The sequence below is a fragment of the Uloborus diversus genome, chromosome 10 (assembly GCF_026930045.1).
Source record: "Uloborus diversus isolate 005 chromosome 10, Udiv.v.3.1, whole genome shotgun sequence".
NCBI classification, from domain to species: Eukaryota; Metazoa; Arthropoda; class Arachnida; order Araneae; family Uloboridae; genus Uloborus; species Uloborus diversus.
This window is the reverse complement of record NC_072740.1, coordinates 78276149-78297063: the sequence shown is the minus strand read 5'-3', so window position 1 is coordinate 78297063 and position 20915 is coordinate 78276149. Positions and strand designations below refer to the sequence as shown.

Genomic DNA, 20915 nt, shown 5'->3' with positions numbered 1-20915 from the left:
GAACTGAACATCAATATCATTATTGGAATAATTTACATAATTCTTGATCACTTAACATCGGATCAATTAATTAGGTAAACGAATGCATCGTGTATCAGGGAGCACGACCAGTATCCCTGAATAACTGTAAAGTGAGACTTTGAAATTATTTCTAAAATAATTAAAATCCAAACAGTAGAAAAGGCCAATGAAAGCTAAGTTTAGAACCCTTTTTGTTACTAAATTATAATATATTCGCCTTTCTACTTTTTAAAAATTAAATATAGTTTTAATAAATATTTATGTAAATAAATAAATATGATGTTTAACCAATTTGCAAAATCCAATTTAGAAAAATGACGATAAAAACATAAAACCATTCCTCCCGTTCTCAAGTTTTTAATGAACGTTGAATTACGCAACTTATTCGCTAATTTATGCTAATAAGATATCACTATATCGATTGTTAAAGTTCAACCATTTAAATAATTCTAGTCTAAGAACAAATGCAATTGTTTGATCACTTATTATAAATTTCTGTAACGATAAAAACATTAAAACCAGTCATCCCTCCCATTCACAAGTTTTTAATTGAACGTTACACAACACATCTTATTCACTAATGCATGATACTGAGGTATTTATTATTAAAGTTTAACTAATTTACAAAAACAAATATAGAGATATGAGAAATACTTTGGTTATATATATATTGTAAGTTTCTGTAACGATTAAAACATTAAATTAGCCTTCCCTCTCATTTACCCGTTATCAAATAAACGTTGTAACCCACAACGTGTCCGCTTGCATGGGATAGGGGAGAGTGTTGTACCTTGGGACGTTTGTATTATGGGGCACTGCTAATTTCTAAGAATATAATTTTAGCAGCCATATTTTTGCAATTTCCAATAGTAATCTTCATCACTAAATGGTGCCATAGTAAAAATCAGTATCAAATGAGTAAAATTGACGATTTTGTGAGAGAAATTTTTTTTTTATGACTCCATAATAAATATTTTCTTCATTTTTATTTAATTTTCTGTCCATGTATTTGTAAATTTAATCAACTGAATTTTATTTTGTTATAAAAGAGAAATACTTTAAATATTTTGCTTATGAGAAAATAATGATAGTGCATCTAGATTGACCATTATTTTGGTTTTTCTTAAACCACGTGGTGATTGTACCTTGGGACAGCCAAATATTTTGTACCTTAGGACACGTTCCAAGGTACAACATATGCACGGTTTTTAATAATTAAGATAGGTTTAGCAACATGGAACAATGTTCTAATTTTATGTAGTCTTTTAAGCACATTTAATGTTAGATAATAATTCATAATTCATTATTCATAATTCATAATTAATTATTCAGGATTTAATTCACTATCATGAAAAAAATATATTTTTTGTTTTCTGGTGCAAAATTGGTTCAAGTATATGGCTGTTTCCTGAATCATAAAGACTTTCCCATAGTATAACAGGATGTGTCCCAAGGTACAATAGGATGTTGTACCTTGGGACAACTTGGAACTTTTACTTTAAATGGCTGACAATACTTTATTTTCAAACCGTCTGAGTTTAAAAAAAAATATTGCATATAAGTATGTTGGGGTAGTTTAATGTGACTTTTAGATTTTAAGTTTGATTCAAAATTAAAATATTAGAAATGTCCCAAGTTCAACACTCTCCCCTACTCAGGTCTCACTATAACCCGACACTAATTACTTTCCTATTTCATAGCTATATAGTCTAAATCAATACAATATATATATTTTTATATTTTTTCGGGAAAAGCGTGACTTGATTTTGAAACAATGTTATCAAAGAGTACTAAGAATGGGAAAGGAAATGAATGGTTTTCTCTGAGATTTTTCCAAAGAGAAAATCAATAAAAATAGTGCTGGAGTCATAAACTCAAATAGTTTTTTTAGTTTCTGCAGCAATACTTTTCCCAAACGAAATGAACCACTATACCCGGCAAAGAAAAATGCTGTCAAGGAAAGATTTTTTGAAATAGCTCGTAAAAGTTATTTCCTGCGTCGATACTAAAATCTAGAACTGACTTATTTCCTAGAGTACATTCCAGAGCGGAGCAAATTTTCACCTGTAGATTTTATAGATGACGATATTAAATGTTTTTATCTGAATGTGAGTTAGGAGAACAAAGACTGTTCGAAAGTCATACTCGTTTTAATAAATGCATCAGAATCAGTAAAGCGACTTATATGCGACTTATAAACTTATTTGTTTATAAACTCTTGCACTAATAAATAATATTTATTTAAGTAAAAGCAAAATATTTTAGATTTACTAGCTGACCCGAGCAAAGAATTACGAAGGAAATCAAGAACCCGCTTTTTTTACCAGTTTTTTTCTTTTCAATAGCAGGAAAAATGTGACGCGTTTGTTTATTTTCTACAGATAGCGGTGAAAAAAATCTTTAAAATGATGTCTTAGTGTTGAATTTTGATGCAGTATTAAGGAAGTAATGGCGTACCCCTCCAAAAATACATTTGAGAAATGAGGTATCTGCGATTTACCATGCTAAAAAAAGCTTTTTTTTTATTTCAGTGCAACAATACTACTGTCATTTTATTTGCTACCTTCAATCAGTTAAGATTAGTATATATTCATGGAAATTTGAACCAGAATTCAGCTGAGAAAGATTAGTCATTCAAGAAGTAAATTTTCTGGTCAAAGGGGGGATCGATCCTATGCCCTTCGAGTTATTAAGAGTTCGTAAGAGCAGTACGCTCTTACGAACTGAGCTATTTCGGGATGCCATACAATAATGCAATGTGCAATAAAAATGATATAGATACCCTTTTTTGTTAGATTTTTTTAAAGAGCTATTTACCGTGCTAAAACTAATGTATTGTTTCCTGATTTTAACAAGGACAGAACTGTAGCTCAGAATAGTATAATGAGTTTTGATTATATATTCATGGAGATTTAAATCAGAACTCTGCTGAAAAGATAAGTAATTAAAACGATTTCTTTTGAGCTCCCAAACTTCGTTTTATCAACACAACGCTCTAACCAACTGAGCCAATGGGTCTCTGTTACAGGATGATGTGCATTAAAGTAATGCGTAATAAAACACAGAATAAGTCGGGTTTTTCGAAAAAAAAAAAAAACAACCAAATTGTGAACTGTCGCTTCATTTTTCGCGAAAAGCATTTTTATTATCCCACTTACATATTTTCAGGCGTATACTGAGGAGCGGAGGACATTTTTACTTGTCGGTTAAAAGTGGCGATATTAAATCTTCTCATCTGGTGGACATTTAGGAGAACAAAAACATGTATAGAACGTTATTATTATTATTTCTGTTGGCTCAAGAATTTCTAAATTTTACATTACTATAAAATAAAACTCATTTATTTCTTAGCGTTTCACTCAGGTGCAGAGGAAAATTTCACTTGTAGATAGATATAAGACGGTTACATAAAACCTTGTCTGATGGGCACTTAGAAGAACATAGAAGAAACTTTTTCTATGAATTTTGAAAATCAGAAATGCAATATACTAAGGTATACTGATATACTTATTACTATTTTTCACATTGCTTTATATTAAAAAATATTTAAACAAAAGAAATATCACCAAAGCGTACCGCGTTAAATAATATCAGTAGCTGAAAAAATTCCTAAAGCTCTTCTGCTTTAACACGCCCGCTAATTCTCTAAAGAAAGGAAATGGGGAAAAAACCTCTTAAGAGGTGATTCAAGTCTGTATTGACTTATCTGAGCTAAAGTACCATCAAGACGAAATAAGAACATATAGCCTTACTAAAGAAAACACTAAGTAGTATACTTCGTTTACTGATTAGTGCTTAATAGTGCTGTATATTCTTATCAGAACCAATCACTAAGTGTCAGGAATAGTATCATTTATCTAAAAAGGAAGCACTATAAATGTGGATCATTAATAATATTGAGTAACCAAAAAGCAGTCTTCGAAAAGAATAGCATTATGTTTATAAATACAAATTCTCAGAAAATTATGCTTATAGAGTAATTATTTTCGTAATATTTCTAAACGGCCTAAAACTAATAATTTTTTACCCATTTCAAGGAATAAGGACTTTTTTTTTATCAACATATGTTATAAAATGACTAGAAATTTATTTTATTGAACATTTTATGGACCATTTAGCTCGGAACAGTCAAGTGAATTACTAATAAAATTGAACGAAAAGAGAAAACATTTCTGACATTTTAGAGCCAACTTTTTATATAGCTGGCGTAAAAGTGGTTTGAAAGAAACACAAAACTAAAATATTTTCTTTGTAAAGATATTTTTTTCTTTAAATTTCATCCATCTATTTTCATTACCTAACTTTCCATGAAAATTATGCCAAAGATAAGAAATAAAATGAAAAATGTAGGAAAAATACTATTAGAAGTTTACTTTAGTTCTAATGGTGAAATTATCAGAGGTGTGAAATAACAGATTTTAAGTAAAGCAAATGCTAAAGACATAAGAACTGTTTAATACAATAGCTGTAGCTTTTTCTCTATTTGTTTTCAAGTACACGAGTTTAATTGCAATGATAAGTATTTTTTTATTATTCATTTTTTAAAAATAGTCTGTATATAAAAATAAACACTTTTCGTGTTCCCAAATTTCGAAAGCGTGCAGAAATAGTATCAAAATATTGTTTTTTTTTTTTTTTTGAATAAGCAAAGATTTTATTTTATTTTATGCAGATTATATATATACCTGAAACTTCCACGCATATTAAGATTAAAACTGCAAATAAATCATTTTGTGCAAATTTATTCCAGTTGAGATTTGTTTAATAACTGAAATGTAATCAATGCCATGATAATTAAACTATTTCAGTAGCATTTAAAAATCATAATTGCTGAATTTTATTAAATTTTATAAAATGAAAAAGTATATCATCAGTTTTGAATATTTTAATTTACACTTACACACTCAAAGCTCACGTTATTTTAGATGCTTTGTCATTCCTTGTTTGCTTTGTTCGAGTGATTATTCTCAGAAAGCAGTAATTCATAATACATTGTTACAAGCATATATAGGTAACTGTTACCGTATTTATACTATGTGAAGTTTATTTACAGTTCATGACACCAAGGAATACAAAACAAGGGGAGTGATATTCGTTGGAGTGGACCTCTTATCAGAACTAGTCAATCTTTTGAAAAGCCGTTGAAAGTTTGATGACTAATGCATAACAAAATAAATGTGACACATTATTTTATTGGTTTATTATGACATTAAAATCTCAATGTAATTATTGATTTGTTATTTATAAAGTTAAACAATTTTTATAATACAATATTGTTAGTAAAATAATGCATAATAAATAAGCAAATTGTTTACAAGCATGGCTTCTTAAACTGAATGTAAAACAGAAATACATTCTTTAAAGAAAAGTTATACTTCAACATTTTGTATCTGAATGTGCTGCTAAATCAATATCAAACACATTCTTAGTGCTAAAACTACGTAGCTGGATTTTCCTGTTACCTATATATACCTAGATTTTATAGACTGATCGTTGCAAATTTCGTTTAGAGAAAAGACATTAATACTTATAATTAAATAAAGTTTTAAATTGAACTAAGATAGGATTTAATCAAATACTCACATTCGCCAAAAATCGCTAAAAAAAAACATTTTTTTTTTCTTTTTTGACTTTTTCGCGGCTGAACAGCTGAATTGTAATCACCTACTTATTTCAAACTAGCAGCTTTTTTTTTTCAAAATACTATGAATCCTTGCTGAAACAAAATATTTGATGAAACAAAATAAAAACAATGTTTTTTAAATTTTTGTGTGAGTATTTAGCTCTCATGGAGTGAGTTCTGAAGGGTTAACTTACATGTCACCAGTCGCTTTATTCATAAGTTTATATTGCATATAAGTAAGAATATAAAACAAGATTATAATTCTTTAAATTATTATAACGTCTAGCCTCTTAAGATTTTTTAAAGACATATTCCCGAGCTGATTTGTAGCTAGAAATAGCTAACAATGTCTTTTCGTAGCGCTAACGCAAACAGAACAATGATTGATTTTGTATTATGCTACACAAAGCACTCAATCAGTAAAAGGGCACATACATTGTGATAAACTTTAAATGTTCCCTCCAGGGAAATTCCATCATATAAGCACAGAAGAAAAATGATCTTACTGCTTAAAAAAGAATCAAATATTCATTTAAATTGTGGTGATACATTGCAGATGATGAACCAAAAGAAGTAAAGGTACTTTCTCTAAAATATTTAGTAACATTAATAATGAAGATCAAAAGATACCCGAAACAGACTTAACACAAATTGCCATTATTTCGGCATACCATTATATTTATGCCTATACGTAAATTGTTAGCAATTAAGAGCGTTTGAATTTCAGTTCTGCTACTTGCACAACATATTTTTTGCAAGAAGGAGTTATGAAAGAGATTAAATAATGGTTGCTAAAAAGCTTGTTTTGGCTAATTTATCTTAAATCAGTAGTGCCAAACCTACGACCGGTGGACCATATGGGGCTTGCCAAATTGTTCCATGTGATCTGTTAATCTGCTCATTGTTTTGAATGAAGAACAATTATATTCTTAAAACTTCTAAAACAACCGATCATATTCAATCTATATTAAGAATTAATCTTCCGAGGACAGGTAAACAGCAGTATCTAAAGAAATGAGTTTTCTAGATACTAGAAGAAAAGCGTTTTGGTTTCAATACTAACCAGAAAGAAATGTTGGAATTAGGCACTTTTTCGAGCCTTTTTTTTTTTCAGCGAAACCAAATAAGCAAGTTTGTACAACAAAGCTAACGTACAGTACATGGCAAAAAAAAAAAGTTACTGCCTTGTACCTGCCCACGACAGTATTGTTTCATATTTAGAGCCAATAATCAGAAATTGATATAAAATGTATGGAAAGCTCGGATTAATGAAGTAAGCATGAAGTGAGAAAAAATATGACAGCATTTTGTGATTTAAGTAATGGCAACAACTCTTGGCTTGTAATTTTCTTCCCTTTACAGTGTTTTCTCACGCCATGTAGAAATATCTTAAGCATATTTAAATTTTACATGAGTTCTGTCCAGCGAGATTAAACTTATTATATGATGTGCAACACTTGAATGAAAACATGTTGGGCACCACTATCTTAAAGAGTAAGGAAAAGATTATCGTGGGAAAAATATTTATGAAAGCAAGAATGAAAGAAAACAAAACAGATATGGGATAAAAAGAATGATGAATAATCTCTAATATTTGCAAAACGTTGATTCAAAATAAAGCAATTAATGTTATTTTTAACTAGTTTTCCAGCTTAAAATTACTAGCTTACGTTTTGGATTTTTGCATATAAACGATATGGCTTGGTCGTTTTCTGTATCACTAATAATGCTAAATGTTGAATTCATTGAATATTTTTAAATGCCTTCGGCAGTCTTTCAATTCAACTGGTTGCAAAATATTTTTCAGGAGCTTCCCGAGTTTATGAATACAAATGTTGAAAGTTTTCTGAGTAACGACACAATAATCCACTATTAATATAACGTGCTGTTTTTACAATACGTTCATTAAAAATGCAACGAAAATCATATGATTTCAACAAAGTCTCTTGGTGTATTAAATTAATCCCTTAATTATAAATGCAATATGCCTTGCATTGAATGGAAAGATAAGTTAAAGATTTTTAATTTAGATACGGGATCAGGTGTGCCAGAAATAATGACACTAATTGAAAAGTTTTTGCATGTGGGCGAGCCTTTATTTCCGAAATATTTAAAACATTGCTAATGTTTGAGAAAGAATAACTATCATTCTCGAGCAGTCAAGAATGTTGTTTTTGTGAACAGATTTACTTCCATTTTTTTCTTCAAAATTATGCTAAGAATTATGTCGAATGAAATCCCGAAATTTCGAATAAACAGAAAAATTCAAAAATATAAATCATTCTGATCTTTACATTGATGCATTGGTTTATTTCACACAATTTTTTGTTTGACAAACTTTTTTTTCTTCTTTCTTCGTGAAATTCACTACCACTCCTTTTTTGAACAGTTTATTTTGCTTTTCGGATCCAAGTCAATTCTAACTTGCTATTTTGATGTGTTTCTCATTCATTCACATATTTTCTTATTTACTCACTTTTTCATTTGCTCATTTAGTTTTTCTCATACATTAATTAATTAATTTATTCGTTTAGTGTTGCATGTTATAGGGTCAGGTAAGAGAAGTGGGTCTAAATCAAGCTCTTTTAAAAGAAAGGCCCTAAAATCAGACTACTAAACATATTTTAATGACATTTTTGATGCATTTTATATATAATATATTCATACACATTAAGCATGAAGCAGAACCATTTAGTTTTGTTTCATTTTTTTTTCTCAGTGTCATATTTAAAATATGATGTTTTGATAGCTCCACTATCCCCCTGTTGGCATTAAGTGAGACTAGTTCAGAAATTAGGGTAGATTCAAACAAAAATGCTTAAATATTGTTTTTTTAACTAAGAGCACAGTGAAATAAATGCACCTTTGTTACATTTAACGGTATAAATGCACAAAAATATACATATATTTTGATTATTTACACAAATAGTGTCATAAAAAATCTATGCAAAACAAAATTTTCATTTGTGTTTTTTCAGAAATCTGATTTCAAAATTCTTTTTTCTAGAGATAATTATCTTTTAATTATTGCTTTATCAGTTTTAACTCTTCAATAGTTTTAACTAACTCATAAATTTGCCAAATATTTGAATTCCAATTCTGGATTGTGCTTCAGAAATAGTGATAGATTTTGTTTTATGGAATCTCGTGGCACCATCCAGATTTATCAAGATAATCCCTACAATACAGCATTTTAGCTAATATGGCTAAAGTTACACAGAATTGCAAGCAATATCAAAAAAAAAAAAAAAACTTGCAATTCTTGCAAAGCTACCGTGTTTAGTGCGATTCAGCCAGTCATTTGTGATTCAGCCAACTTGTATGGCTTGTAAGTAAGCTTAAGGCGAAAAAGTAAACAGAAATGCTTAGTATATTTTACACTGGTAGCTGAAACTGAATTTTACGGCACTGAGAAATCTGCATTCATGAAACTGGTAGTAATTCAGAAAATGTTTTCGTAAAAATATTTGATTTTTACAGGAAATGGGTGGAATTCAGTAAAATTCCGGAACGTTGCCCGGAAAAGATCAGAGACATTTAGGAATTTTCTAAGTAAGTGAATATGTTAAATTTTACATAAGATGATTTTACTTGGTATATTTAAAGCAAGGTTATAAATTTAAATCCGAAAGATTCGCACGGATCAGCTAGTTTAATTATTAGTTGCTAAAAAAGTACTTGTAAAACAAAACACGTTTAATTGATTTAAATCACTTATTATGTTGACAAATCCCAAAAAATAATCTCATCGTTTAGAAAATAAATAAATAAATATATTTTGGATGTCGTCTTTTTGCTAAAATTGAGAACTGCTATTCTGTTTTGTGTACCATCAACGCAACATTTAATCACATCCGGGAGACGGAAAACCTTAAGCTGAAGGGGAAAAATACCATTTGGATGCCATTTCCTTTTCAGTGTAAACAATAGTTATAGAACTATAGTTATAGTGTAACTGTATCTATAGTAACTGTGTAACTGGGTAGAAAACAATCTAGTACATTGTTTTCAACCCAATTCCTCGTATAACACTGTTAATTCAATAATGTGACGTAGCTATTAATCTTTTACAAATGATGTTTTAACACATTTATTGGTATGAGTGTAATAATACGGCATGCCACAATAGAGTCGATTGCGAACCACTAAAACTTAATCGAAGGAAAAGATATACCGCGATCAATAAAATCCATCTCCTGGCTAGGATTTAACATCCGACCCAAAACGATGGAGCCTTGTGCGCTATGGTCTGTTGCAGTAGACGGCGGTCTATTTCAGTCTATCGGGAAAATGTGAGGTCTTACATTTAAATAACATGAAAATTCAGATTTCCCAGAAATTCGAAAAAAAAATTTGTCGCCTTCTTTCTTTTCCATATCCAATTTCATATTTAGAAACACCAAAAAATCATATAAATTATTAATAAAAGCATACAATAAAATTTGGAAGTATGTTTTAATTTTAAAGCTTTTTTCCTTTCACTATTTCAATTTCATTCGACACAATCTTTAACGCTTTTACTTCATGATTTAAAAATATATTTCAATCAAAATAACGTGAATATTTACTAAGTAACAATAAAATGCGAAAAAGAAACTCATTTTCTTGAGATCTAGAGTCAATTGATGGATTACTTCATCAGAAAAGTAATCTTTAATGATGAGTTGTCACTACATATAAATTAATTCGAAACAAAACCACAACTCATCCCCCTAGTAAAAAAAGCAGTCGGCACTTGTTGATACTTGTTTTTCCTAAATGGAAAACGTAATCAGTTAGAGTGCCTAAACAATAATTGCCAGCGTTTATGATGGCCAATACAGAGAAGGATATTTTTTCCGGAAAAATCTTTCTACCATTCTTCTATTAAAATAATAGTTTCCATTTTATTCTATCGGTGTAAAATGGGTCAGTTAGTAATTAATTCAGTTGATGAGAAAAAAAAGAAAAGATTTAATTTCTTTTTAACCAGCATTTTCTATAATATGCTCCTATAATGTTCTAAAACTATGTTACAAATAGAGTAGATTGGGGCACGTTTACGCAGTGCACTTTTTTTTTCAAAACGAATTATAACTGGAGAGTCAACAGTCATAGCATATTGATGCTGCTCCCAGCAAATATCTTCACAAGTTTTTGAGCATCAGTCAAGCTTCGGTCTAGCATGCAGAAAGAACAATCTGTTTTCCACCAAGTCGAGTAAATTTTGAATTGAACGTTTTGAAGCTTTTTGTGAATAAATAATACTTAGTTAAAAAAGAACAAATATATAAAAAATAGCAGAACTTTATCCTTTTTTGGGAATTGTATTGGTATGAACTGAAATGTTATTATTATTATTATTATTATTATTATTATTATTATTTATTTATTTATTTTTTTTTTTTGCACTTGAAAAACAAATCCAAACTTGGCGACGGGGCAAGTTTACGCGTTGACGTCTGAGCACCTTTACGAACGTTCTTACTGAGTCTTACTTCTAAACGTGCCTGTACGCTTTTTTCGCTCCGAACTATTTCAAAACATTTTAGTGTTTTCAGGCTATTTATCTTTCAAAATCACCATCACCATTTAATTTTTAATTGAGTTGCAAATTCGTATCTTATAGATTACAATCATGTAGTGTACTTCATGCCCGTTTACCTGTTACTTTATACACTATTAAGCCTGTAATCAATTAGCTTTATTTTAACGATGTTAAAACATTATGTTCAAAACACTAACATAACCACGTTAGATGTCAAAATACATGTACGTAAACGTGCCCTGGGTCAGGGGCAAGTTTACGCAACCGATTTGGACTGAAAAATATTTTTTTTTAACTGTTGAAAACAAAAACTGAGCAACAACTGACTATACCAATTTTTACTCCATTAACTGCTTCATAAAAACACGATGTCTTAAATTTCCTAAGTTAAAACAAAAAAAAAAAAAATTAAAAACTCATTGGAAAAAATCCGCGTAAACGTGCCCCGGTCTACCCTACTGCTTTGAAAAGACCTAATGCCTAACAAAATTTTCAAAATATTTTTATCAAATAGTAAATCAAGCTCGAAATAGTAAATTATCGTTGCAGAAATTACAGAAGTTATCGGCTATCGGGTAAGAAAATATCGCGATTTTTTTTCTTCTTGTTACAAATTTTCAAGGAAGCGGTAATGATGCGTTTAGCCGTTTTGAGTTTATTGCTATAAAGTGAGCTTACCGTAATCGTGCTTTTAGAACACCATGGTAATAAAAATTTTAATATTCAGTTAATGTTGTTAATGTTGGTTGTTATTGCAATTGAAAGTAAATACAAATATTTATTCCTAATGTAATCCAAAAGTTCATTCTAAATCATTTGAAAAAAAAAAAGAAAAAAAAAACTACTTAATTTTTAATTCAGTAAGAATGAATTTAGTAACGACAAGTAAAAAGTATTCAGTCTGAAATGCAAGAGTGATAGTAACAAATAAAAATAATTTTCAATTATTGAAACTGAAGTTTACCTGACTGCTTGTAAGAGTGTGATTGTTTTGATAACAGTTCAATAGATGTGCAAACACCATTTACTGCATTTTGAAATAAAATAAATTCATACAATGGTAATGACAAGTACCATTCGGGACAAGCAATTCCCAGTTATCTTAGGAAGATGGTAGTGGCTATCTTTAGAGGTCTCACTGGACATGACTATTCACGAGACCATCTCTATAAAATCAGAGCCGTGGATTCCCCAGACTGTTCGTTGTATGACTATAAACAACCAACGACTTCTGAATATTTAGAAATAGGTAGTGTATAATCTCAATATGAGGATGTTGTCAAAATTTTTTTGAAGAGCTCGTAAACTAATTGTGCTTAGGCACCAATGTTCTGCTTTTGAAAAAAAAAAAAACTTTAGGGAAGTTATATATTTTAATGGACTATAAGGTAAATACTTTCTTTTAATTATGCTTAAATCTCCAAAAATTTAAAATACATAAATGAAATAAATCGATTTAATTGATGTTTTTGCTTTAAAATCGTATTCATTTTCAAAAAAAAAAACCCTTTACGTAATAAAGTTTACTAGAACAAGCTTATTAGAACAAGGCATGGCAATAACTTTTATAACTTTCTTTCTTTCAAACATTGACATTTAATTATTTCACATTTAAACTAGCGCACGAGATGGTGTATGGCGACGATTGTTTGTAGATAATTTAGATATGCTGGGTTAACTAGCGTATTTAGCATATTTAGCCAAGGTATATATTTAGCCGTCCATGAGAGAATGATCCCCAAAACAGTTGAAAAAGACCGAAAACTCAAGTTTATAATAACTAAGCTTACCCTCTCCCCCCAATATTTGTTATGTTCAACAATTTCTTAAGCAATGAGGCATGTGTCCATGCAAAAATGTATTTGATCTTTCAAAAGAACCATAAAGACAATAACGTTCGACAAACTGTTTTTGCAATATGATTATCCTTACCACATAGCCCTTGTCTCTATTTTACTTAATTACATGTAATAGGAATGTTGTGTACCTTTTGAAATATGTATTATTTTATCTCTCTTACATCTATTCCACCTAATGGAGCCCTACATTAAATTCTCTCAAACACGTTGCTGTCTTTAATGCATTTTTAATGCGAGCAAAAAGAAGTAAAACTCTTACGACCTTCTAAAGTGTGTTCGTAGTTTTCGGAATCTGCGTAAGTGAATAAAAAGGAAAAACTCAATATTTTTAAATAAAGAATAGCATTTAAGCCTTAAAGTCTTAAAACATTGTATACAAAGTAGTAATAGTACAAAACTTCTTCGACAGTTCTTTAGATGCAATGGTTGCGCGAATTGTGATCAAAAATTTGGTACATCCACTATTTACAATAAAATATTTATTGTTAAAAAACTGCTGTATCTCTGACTGCCCTAAGTTAATAAAGGAAATGATTGTTCAATTTTTGGTGATGAATTACTGGTCAATAAGTTCAAATTAGGCTATATTCAGGTTACATTACAGTATAGCAGTAAATGAACATTGAACATGCCCCACACTGTAAAAATAAATCCGAAACGTTCCAGGACATAATTTGCCTAATTATAATGTGCCCTGTAATAGTAATGTATCTAAACTTTGCCAGTAATAAACAGAAAAGATTTCCCCTAAAAGTAAGTAAACTTCCTGACATTAACCTGAAGACTTTCTAAAGATTTTTTTCAATGAAAGCCACCACGTTTTTGGAATAAATCAGAAAAGTTAGAAAACAACTTACTGATATTTATAGTAGTAGCTTGGCACAATCTTGATTTATTAAGTGTACTCTCCTAAAGCTCTTTTAGAAAACATGGCTATAGCTCATACAAAGTTACTAGCAAACAACTAATAACTTTATTTGCCAGCAATTCTTGCAATGCAACATTGTCCAGGAAATGCATTTTTCTCTCATTTAGACCACAGTCAATCTGGGCAGTCCGTAATTCAACTGCAGGCGAAATACACTTAATAAAAACGCTGAATAAATTTTGACACTGGTAGATAAAAGTATATTTTACATCAGTGATATTTCACATCAGTCTGCACTCATGCATCGTGTAGCAATTCAGGAAACATTTTCACAAAGATATTTCACTTTTACAAGAAGCTGTTGGAAACCTTTGAAATCCTCAAACGCTGCCCGCAAATAATCTGTCACGATTCGGAATTTTCTTACATTACAGTGCGTGAACAGCACGAGGTTCATTTAATAAAAAATCATGTTTCAAAAGTTTTTTGCTTGGATACATTCGCAAACAATTCTAAACAGAAAACGACTAGAAAATGTTGTGTTTATCCATACTGGTTCATTTACTAGGTTGCGGTACCTTTTTTTTCATTTGAAATTCTCAAAATAAATAAATCAATAACCTTGACGCAAAGCAATAAAAGTTCTCTGAGTTAAAAAAAATAATTTCATACATCAATTAAAACTCTTTTATTATCAAGTGCCAAAAGTTAGCTGTTAAGGGGGTTAAGAAGATCTTTTGAAAATCAAATTGTGCTATATTGTTCACTTACTGGCCAGTCTACCCTATATAACAATTCCGTGTTTCTCATTATCTTAGTTTAACTTACATTTTCCCATCCAAATTGCCCACTTGAGAGGACATTTTATATATATTTTTTATTTTTAAATTTTTTAAGCACATCAGGGGTTCATTAACAATTTTGGTGGGAGTACCGTCAACCGCTTTATCCGTAAGGTGTCGTTTACTTGGGGATAATTGTAATGGATAAAGTTAACTACATTCCACCTTTGATAGTCTTGACCTTTGATAGTCTTACTTAGTTAAATGTGATTGTAAACATTTTCGTAACAACGTAACAACTAATTTTATATTCTAATAATATTTATAACTTTGTTGTTATACGACTTTAACAAACTTTCTAATATTGCACACTATCTTCTACCAAGCCACTATACAACTAAACCAATGAATGCTAACATGTACCCCACATTTATAAATATCTTAACTCTAACTACATTACATGCTTTGTTAAATAATTATAATATTATGTTTATATCATAATTGTTTAAAGCAAAGCCTTTAAAATCAAAATGTTAACTTAAGTAAATGCTTCCCAGTTACTATTCATGGCAATGCTATGATTTATAATTAATTAAATTCATCAAGATAACTTTAAACTAAAATTTTATATAAAAATAACATATCCAATGAAAACTTTTAATACGCCTTCATATCATGATTTTTTTCCCTCTACTACAGTGCAGTAGATTTTTGAAAGACCCAAACCATCCCCAAACCCAATCCTTATTGCAGTAGATTAAACTAAGAAACATTAAAATTTCAACTTACGTTTTGTATAACTTTTGCATCTTATATTCGTGGAAGGAGATATAGTAGGAATTCACTTGAAACTCTTGACGACACAACTATACACTTAGAGAACAGTTTATAAGTTTTGTGTAGTTAGCTTAGGGCGAAAAGCAGAATATTTGACGACAGTCTCAGTCATTTTGGGCGTCTCCTTGGCAACAGCCCGTTGGTTAGTGAAATGAGAGAGCATCTATGAAACTTTAACAATTTTATATTCTAGAACTTTCGGATCAGTTTACGATGATATTTAGAAACATGATTGGATATTTGGAGATGGTAAACGACTTAAAAAAGAAAGTGGAACATTTACTAAATCGCTGGAAAATGGATATGAAAATTATTTTCTGTGAAGCAAACTATATTGAAAAATTAGAAACCTAAGTTTTGCTTTTAATCATGAATATTTCAGTTTTTGTGTAAAATTGAAACAATCTTACTAGATAGTAAGATAACAAAGATTTTAAAGTTCACAACACTAATCAAAAAGTTCAGGCTCTAATGAAAATTGTGTTCAATGTATGTAATCAAAACTGACAATCAAACATCATGCAACAAATTTCAAAAGCACTTTCGATATCCCACTAAAATTAAAGTATGATATCCACACATTTTTCCGATTGACATTTTTATCTCTGGGCATATTTTGTAAAAATGATTCTTTCCAATTTGTTTAAAATTCATTCATATCGTATTTCTTCAAAAGATATATCAAATTACATCACATATGAAAAATAGTAGTCATGCATTAAAAAATCTGTTAAAAAAGTATAGTTGAAGTGTCTAAGATGTTCATTGTTTATCTATTCTTTTTCTGAGATGTTTGAATTATTTATTGTTCGTTAAAGTAAATGAAGCATACTTTTGACTCCAGATAAAGCAACCTCAATTAATGAAATTAGCTATAAATGCTCCTTAATTCACCTCACCGAAGACGTGTAGCTACAACTAAGTTCGTATTAACAGTGTTTTCTCCAATATTTAATTTGCGACCTACTGGAAAGAAGTTTCAGTATGTAACTTGGATGTTATGTGAGGCATTCAGAGATAAAGTGAAGCAAGACCATTTTAACTTGAATGTAGCTTAAACTATGAATGTAGTAGATTTTGGCGTCGAAATATAACGTTCATGAACGATGCGTTAAGAATTAAAGTGGATTACGTTAAAATGAACGTAAATAACTCTTAGAGCCTCATATGACGTTTAACTTCAGACTCCAGAAAAAGCTCCCTAAACTAACGAAACAAACCAGGATATGACTTAATTCCTTCGCCAAAGATTTGAAGCCTATGTTATAAATAGTGGGTATTCATATGAAGATGTGTAGGGGGTAAGTTTTTAGTTTAAAAGCTCTTTTCTACTACTTATTTTCCGCCTTTTCAATGGTTTCCATTTTTTAATAGGCATCCTCTCACTACGCTATATTTGTTTTCTGACCCACCTTAATGAAGGTACTCTTTTAAGAACTTTATCAATGGTGAAAATTTTTCTATCCTCCCTGTGTACCTTGTTCAATAAAGTGTTGACAATCCTGACAACATTTTATTTCACAAAGTAATTAAGATGATGTAGTTATTCCCAGGGCAGCCGAGAGTCAGATCGAGCCCCCTGCACCCATATTACTCCAATTACGAAGGAGACCTCTCCGAGTCCAGGCCCATAGTTTCCGACTTGGTCGCCATGGTTTCTCAGGAGCGGATACGGAAAACTATTTTTGGGGGGAGGGGACTTGCTGAAGAACGACTCCCCCCCCCCCAACTTGAACGAACCAACGGTTTTGGTTACGAAAAATAACTGCTTGGGACACAATAAGAAACCACAAATCGGACAGGAATAAGGCACCTAATTAGGATACACGTTGCAAATTAATTTCATCAACAATGAAACGAAGTAGTAGTTCATATATTTACTTTCAAAATTAACTAATTAATTTTAAACAAACTGTAATCGTTTACATTTTATGCATTAAGTGTTTGAACACAATGTGGACGGATACTGTTGTCGACAGTTTAGGGGAGGGGCGTGTCATGACCCCCATGACCCTCCCCTTGGATCCGCCACTACCTCTTGTCCGCCTGGTTATGCCATTTAATATAACACTGGATCATCTCAAGAATAGATAAACGGAGGTCTCATTTAGTGGACCACAACAGGTGATTTTGAGCAATAAACCTTAACTAATAAAGAGTTTTTAGCAAGTAATTTTCATATTTCTGGTTACTTTTAACATAATGACAGTAATATTAAAAACACTTACTGCTTCGACGAAGACATCTCCCACCTTCTGCTTCGTGTCCCAATTGTTCAACCGTGTTCTTAATAGGTCAAGAAAACTTTCATGATGGGACAGGATTTCGGGAATCTGGTAGAAAATTTCGTCCACTAGGCCACTATCTACAATGCCGCTACATTCAGGACTCTTTAGAGGCTTCATGTATTTCTGTATAATAAAAAGAAACATAACACATAAATTTGAGTTGCATACATTCATTAGCAATTGTAAATCATTTTTAAATATATGAAATTTGTATGTATTATGTATAGGGGGAACTAGGGAGACTTGACCCAATTTTTGGTTTTTCATTTCCCATTTTTAATTTCCTCTACTTAGTTTGGATCAAAGCTCCCTAGTTAGCTTTCTTTAGTTTACCTTAAATTTTTAGCAACCTTGATTATAGTTATATAGAACTACGGTACATCAATAGATAGCTAGAAAAGTGACTAAAGCATGCATACTTTTCAAATTCATTTCCCTCAAAACTGGAGGTTAAAATCTAAAAAATTGCAAAATCTTCAAGCTCTACTTTTTAGGTGCAGTATTACAACTGATTTTCTTGAAAACCACTGACAGTTCTGAAATGACTTGTCCCGCCAAATTACTGTTATGCAAGTTGTCCCTAACTAATAATATTACTAAAATTTTCCCGAAATATCCTTTTCATGGAAAAAAATCATCATGGGTCAAGTCTCCCTACGGGTCAAACATAACCAGTTTCCCCTACATAAAATAAAATGTTTGTTAGATCACATGTTTCTTTTCGGCACGCGGCCAGCGAAAACGATAAAGCATGGAATCGTAAAGGCCAGGTTGGAACTGTAGTCTGTATTTAGCTAAAAGTTCTAACTTTGCTGATTAGCTTTACTATTTTTTAAATATAAAAGTTCTATATATTTTTTAATAAAGAAATGAAATCAGTTCACACTTTAACTGACGAAAAGCATTGGATGCAATTAAAAAAAATTGAGCAGAGTGAATTTATTTTTTGATTTAAATTTTGTTAATAAACTTACGAAAAATCACATAATACATTTTTACGAGATACATCGGATAATTTGGAATGCCAATAATTCCATAGCGAGTTCTTTTCGAAACGAAATACAATACGCGCTTCTGTTCATCCATAAAAAACATACAAACAATTTTTTACGCAGGCAAAATTGTGACTTACTAACAAATCCATTGCAGTTCTTTTATAGAAAGTATTTTTTTCTTTTCTCGCTTATAATTAAGCTAATTAAGGAATTTTGTTACTGAAACCAAAATATGAGGTACAGCTTTCCCCTGCTTTTGCTTAGTTACATTATACAAATGCTAATTACATCCATCTTTATGCAGCAGCGACATTAAATGAATACTTTTTATTCCTAACTGCGATGAATTACTTAATATTTACACATTCAATTAAAAGCGGGCAGATTTAAATAAAATTCTGATGAAATTTATCTCTTTCTTAATTTCTAGATAAATATAATGTTTCTTAAATATTTGTTTCGATTCAAAATTTACAAATCTTTTAATTAGTGGTTACCAATAATATATTTTTTTAAATTGTAATTACCCTTTCTTTATCTTAATATAAAAACTTTATTAAAAATATACATATTTAATTGTTTCGTACTTCAAATTATGCTTCTTGGTATTGTTTTTAATTTCAAAACTTAATTGGTGTTATTTTTGTCTTTATACCTTAGGCATGGTTTAATTTAGGTCTTTTGCAAAGCAGTATGGCAGTGAAGTATCTCGTTTGCTGCCAGGTTTTTATAAACGTTTTTAAAATGTTACGCTGTGATAAAGTTGAAAAGAAAGACATCCTATCAAGAGATTCGCCTTTGAAGTGATTTTTTTTCAATTCTTGAGTATTTATTGCCGTTTTTATTTGATGAGAGCACAGGTGGATAAAAGCCAAACAAAAGTGATTACTTTTTTAGTTTATTTGCCTCTTGATCATGATGACATTTATTTTTTAGATCTTTTTAATTAAATATGTTTATTTGATTTCTGTTTCATGATTTTTTCTCCAACTGTGTTTATTAAATTAAGATATTTTCAGGAAGCCTTTTCGACTAAAATTTTCCGCTTAATTTATAAATTGTTTTAATTTGTGACACTTGGACTCAATATCTGTCAATAATCTGTACCCCAAGTAACAACTCTTGGGTGCAACTAATCGTTTTGTTTTTGAAGAGCAACCTGTAAAAAGTTTTTTTGCAAACCAATCAACAAAAAAGCTTTAAAAAAACGATTAACTAATATGTATACAACTATTATATTACAATATGCGCAATTACTTTCCAGCTCTAAATTATTTATCATATTAGGAGACGTAAATCAAGAAAAAACATCGATTTTTCTAAAACTCAAATAAATTATCGTTTCTTTATATAAAGGAATTATTTATGAAGTATTATAGGTTTAGTGGGTATTTGTTGCAAATAAGAGAAACAACATAAGTGAAAAATATACCAAGAATGTTCATTTTAACGATACTCATGTAATGCTAAAAGTTATGGTTACAGTTAAAATTTCCAAAGCAAACAACGTGTTTTAGTGTACGATTGCCGTTTTGGAAATTAGCATAAAAAAACAGTTTCATCGCAGAGTGCATATATCTAACTAGTTACGGTAGTGAATTGCACTCGGAAGCTATATCGGAAATAAATCAGAAATGAAATAAAACGTAAAATATCCGCGGCTTCTGATTGTTGTTCTCTTAAACGAAATATACTCACTCAACATAAAATTTCAATCTGCAAAAAGTCACCCAGTGAAGCCATAAACCAACCAAGAAGCTCATTTTGCCCAACGAGTTTAGTTAATTTTGTTGTTAGTTATCAGATTGCAATTAACCTATAAGCGTATATTACAATCAACTTTGTAGTTACAAAATATTTTTAGCAGAATCTTCGGAGAATCTGTAGCATTTGTTCTTCTGCCAACACTCACCGAATATACTTTTGCTGCTGTCCACAAATGTAAGACATAATTTCAAGAACATCTATGAAATTTTGTCAGTACCTCTTATTTTTCAACTCTGCCACATTTTACCCTTTTGATTAATGTTAGTTTCTAATCAGTTGTAACAAGAAGTAAAATCGACTTGACGAGCTTCTTCTGCCATAAACGCGCAAGACATACACTCTCCATGT

At 30.4% G+C, this 20915-nt stretch overlaps 1 protein-coding gene across 1 annotated transcript in view; it reads right to left on the bottom strand.

Annotated features, from left to right (window-relative positions):
• The window catches only part of LOC129231465 (rho guanine nucleotide exchange factor 17-like), a 433937-nt gene that overhangs the window by 78090 nt on the left and 334932 nt on the right, over positions 1 to 20915 (bottom strand). Inside the window, 1 exon segment of the mRNA XM_054865790.1 lies at positions 17746 to 17928. Coding sequence (XP_054721765.1) covers positions 17746 to 17928 — 183 coding nt within the window.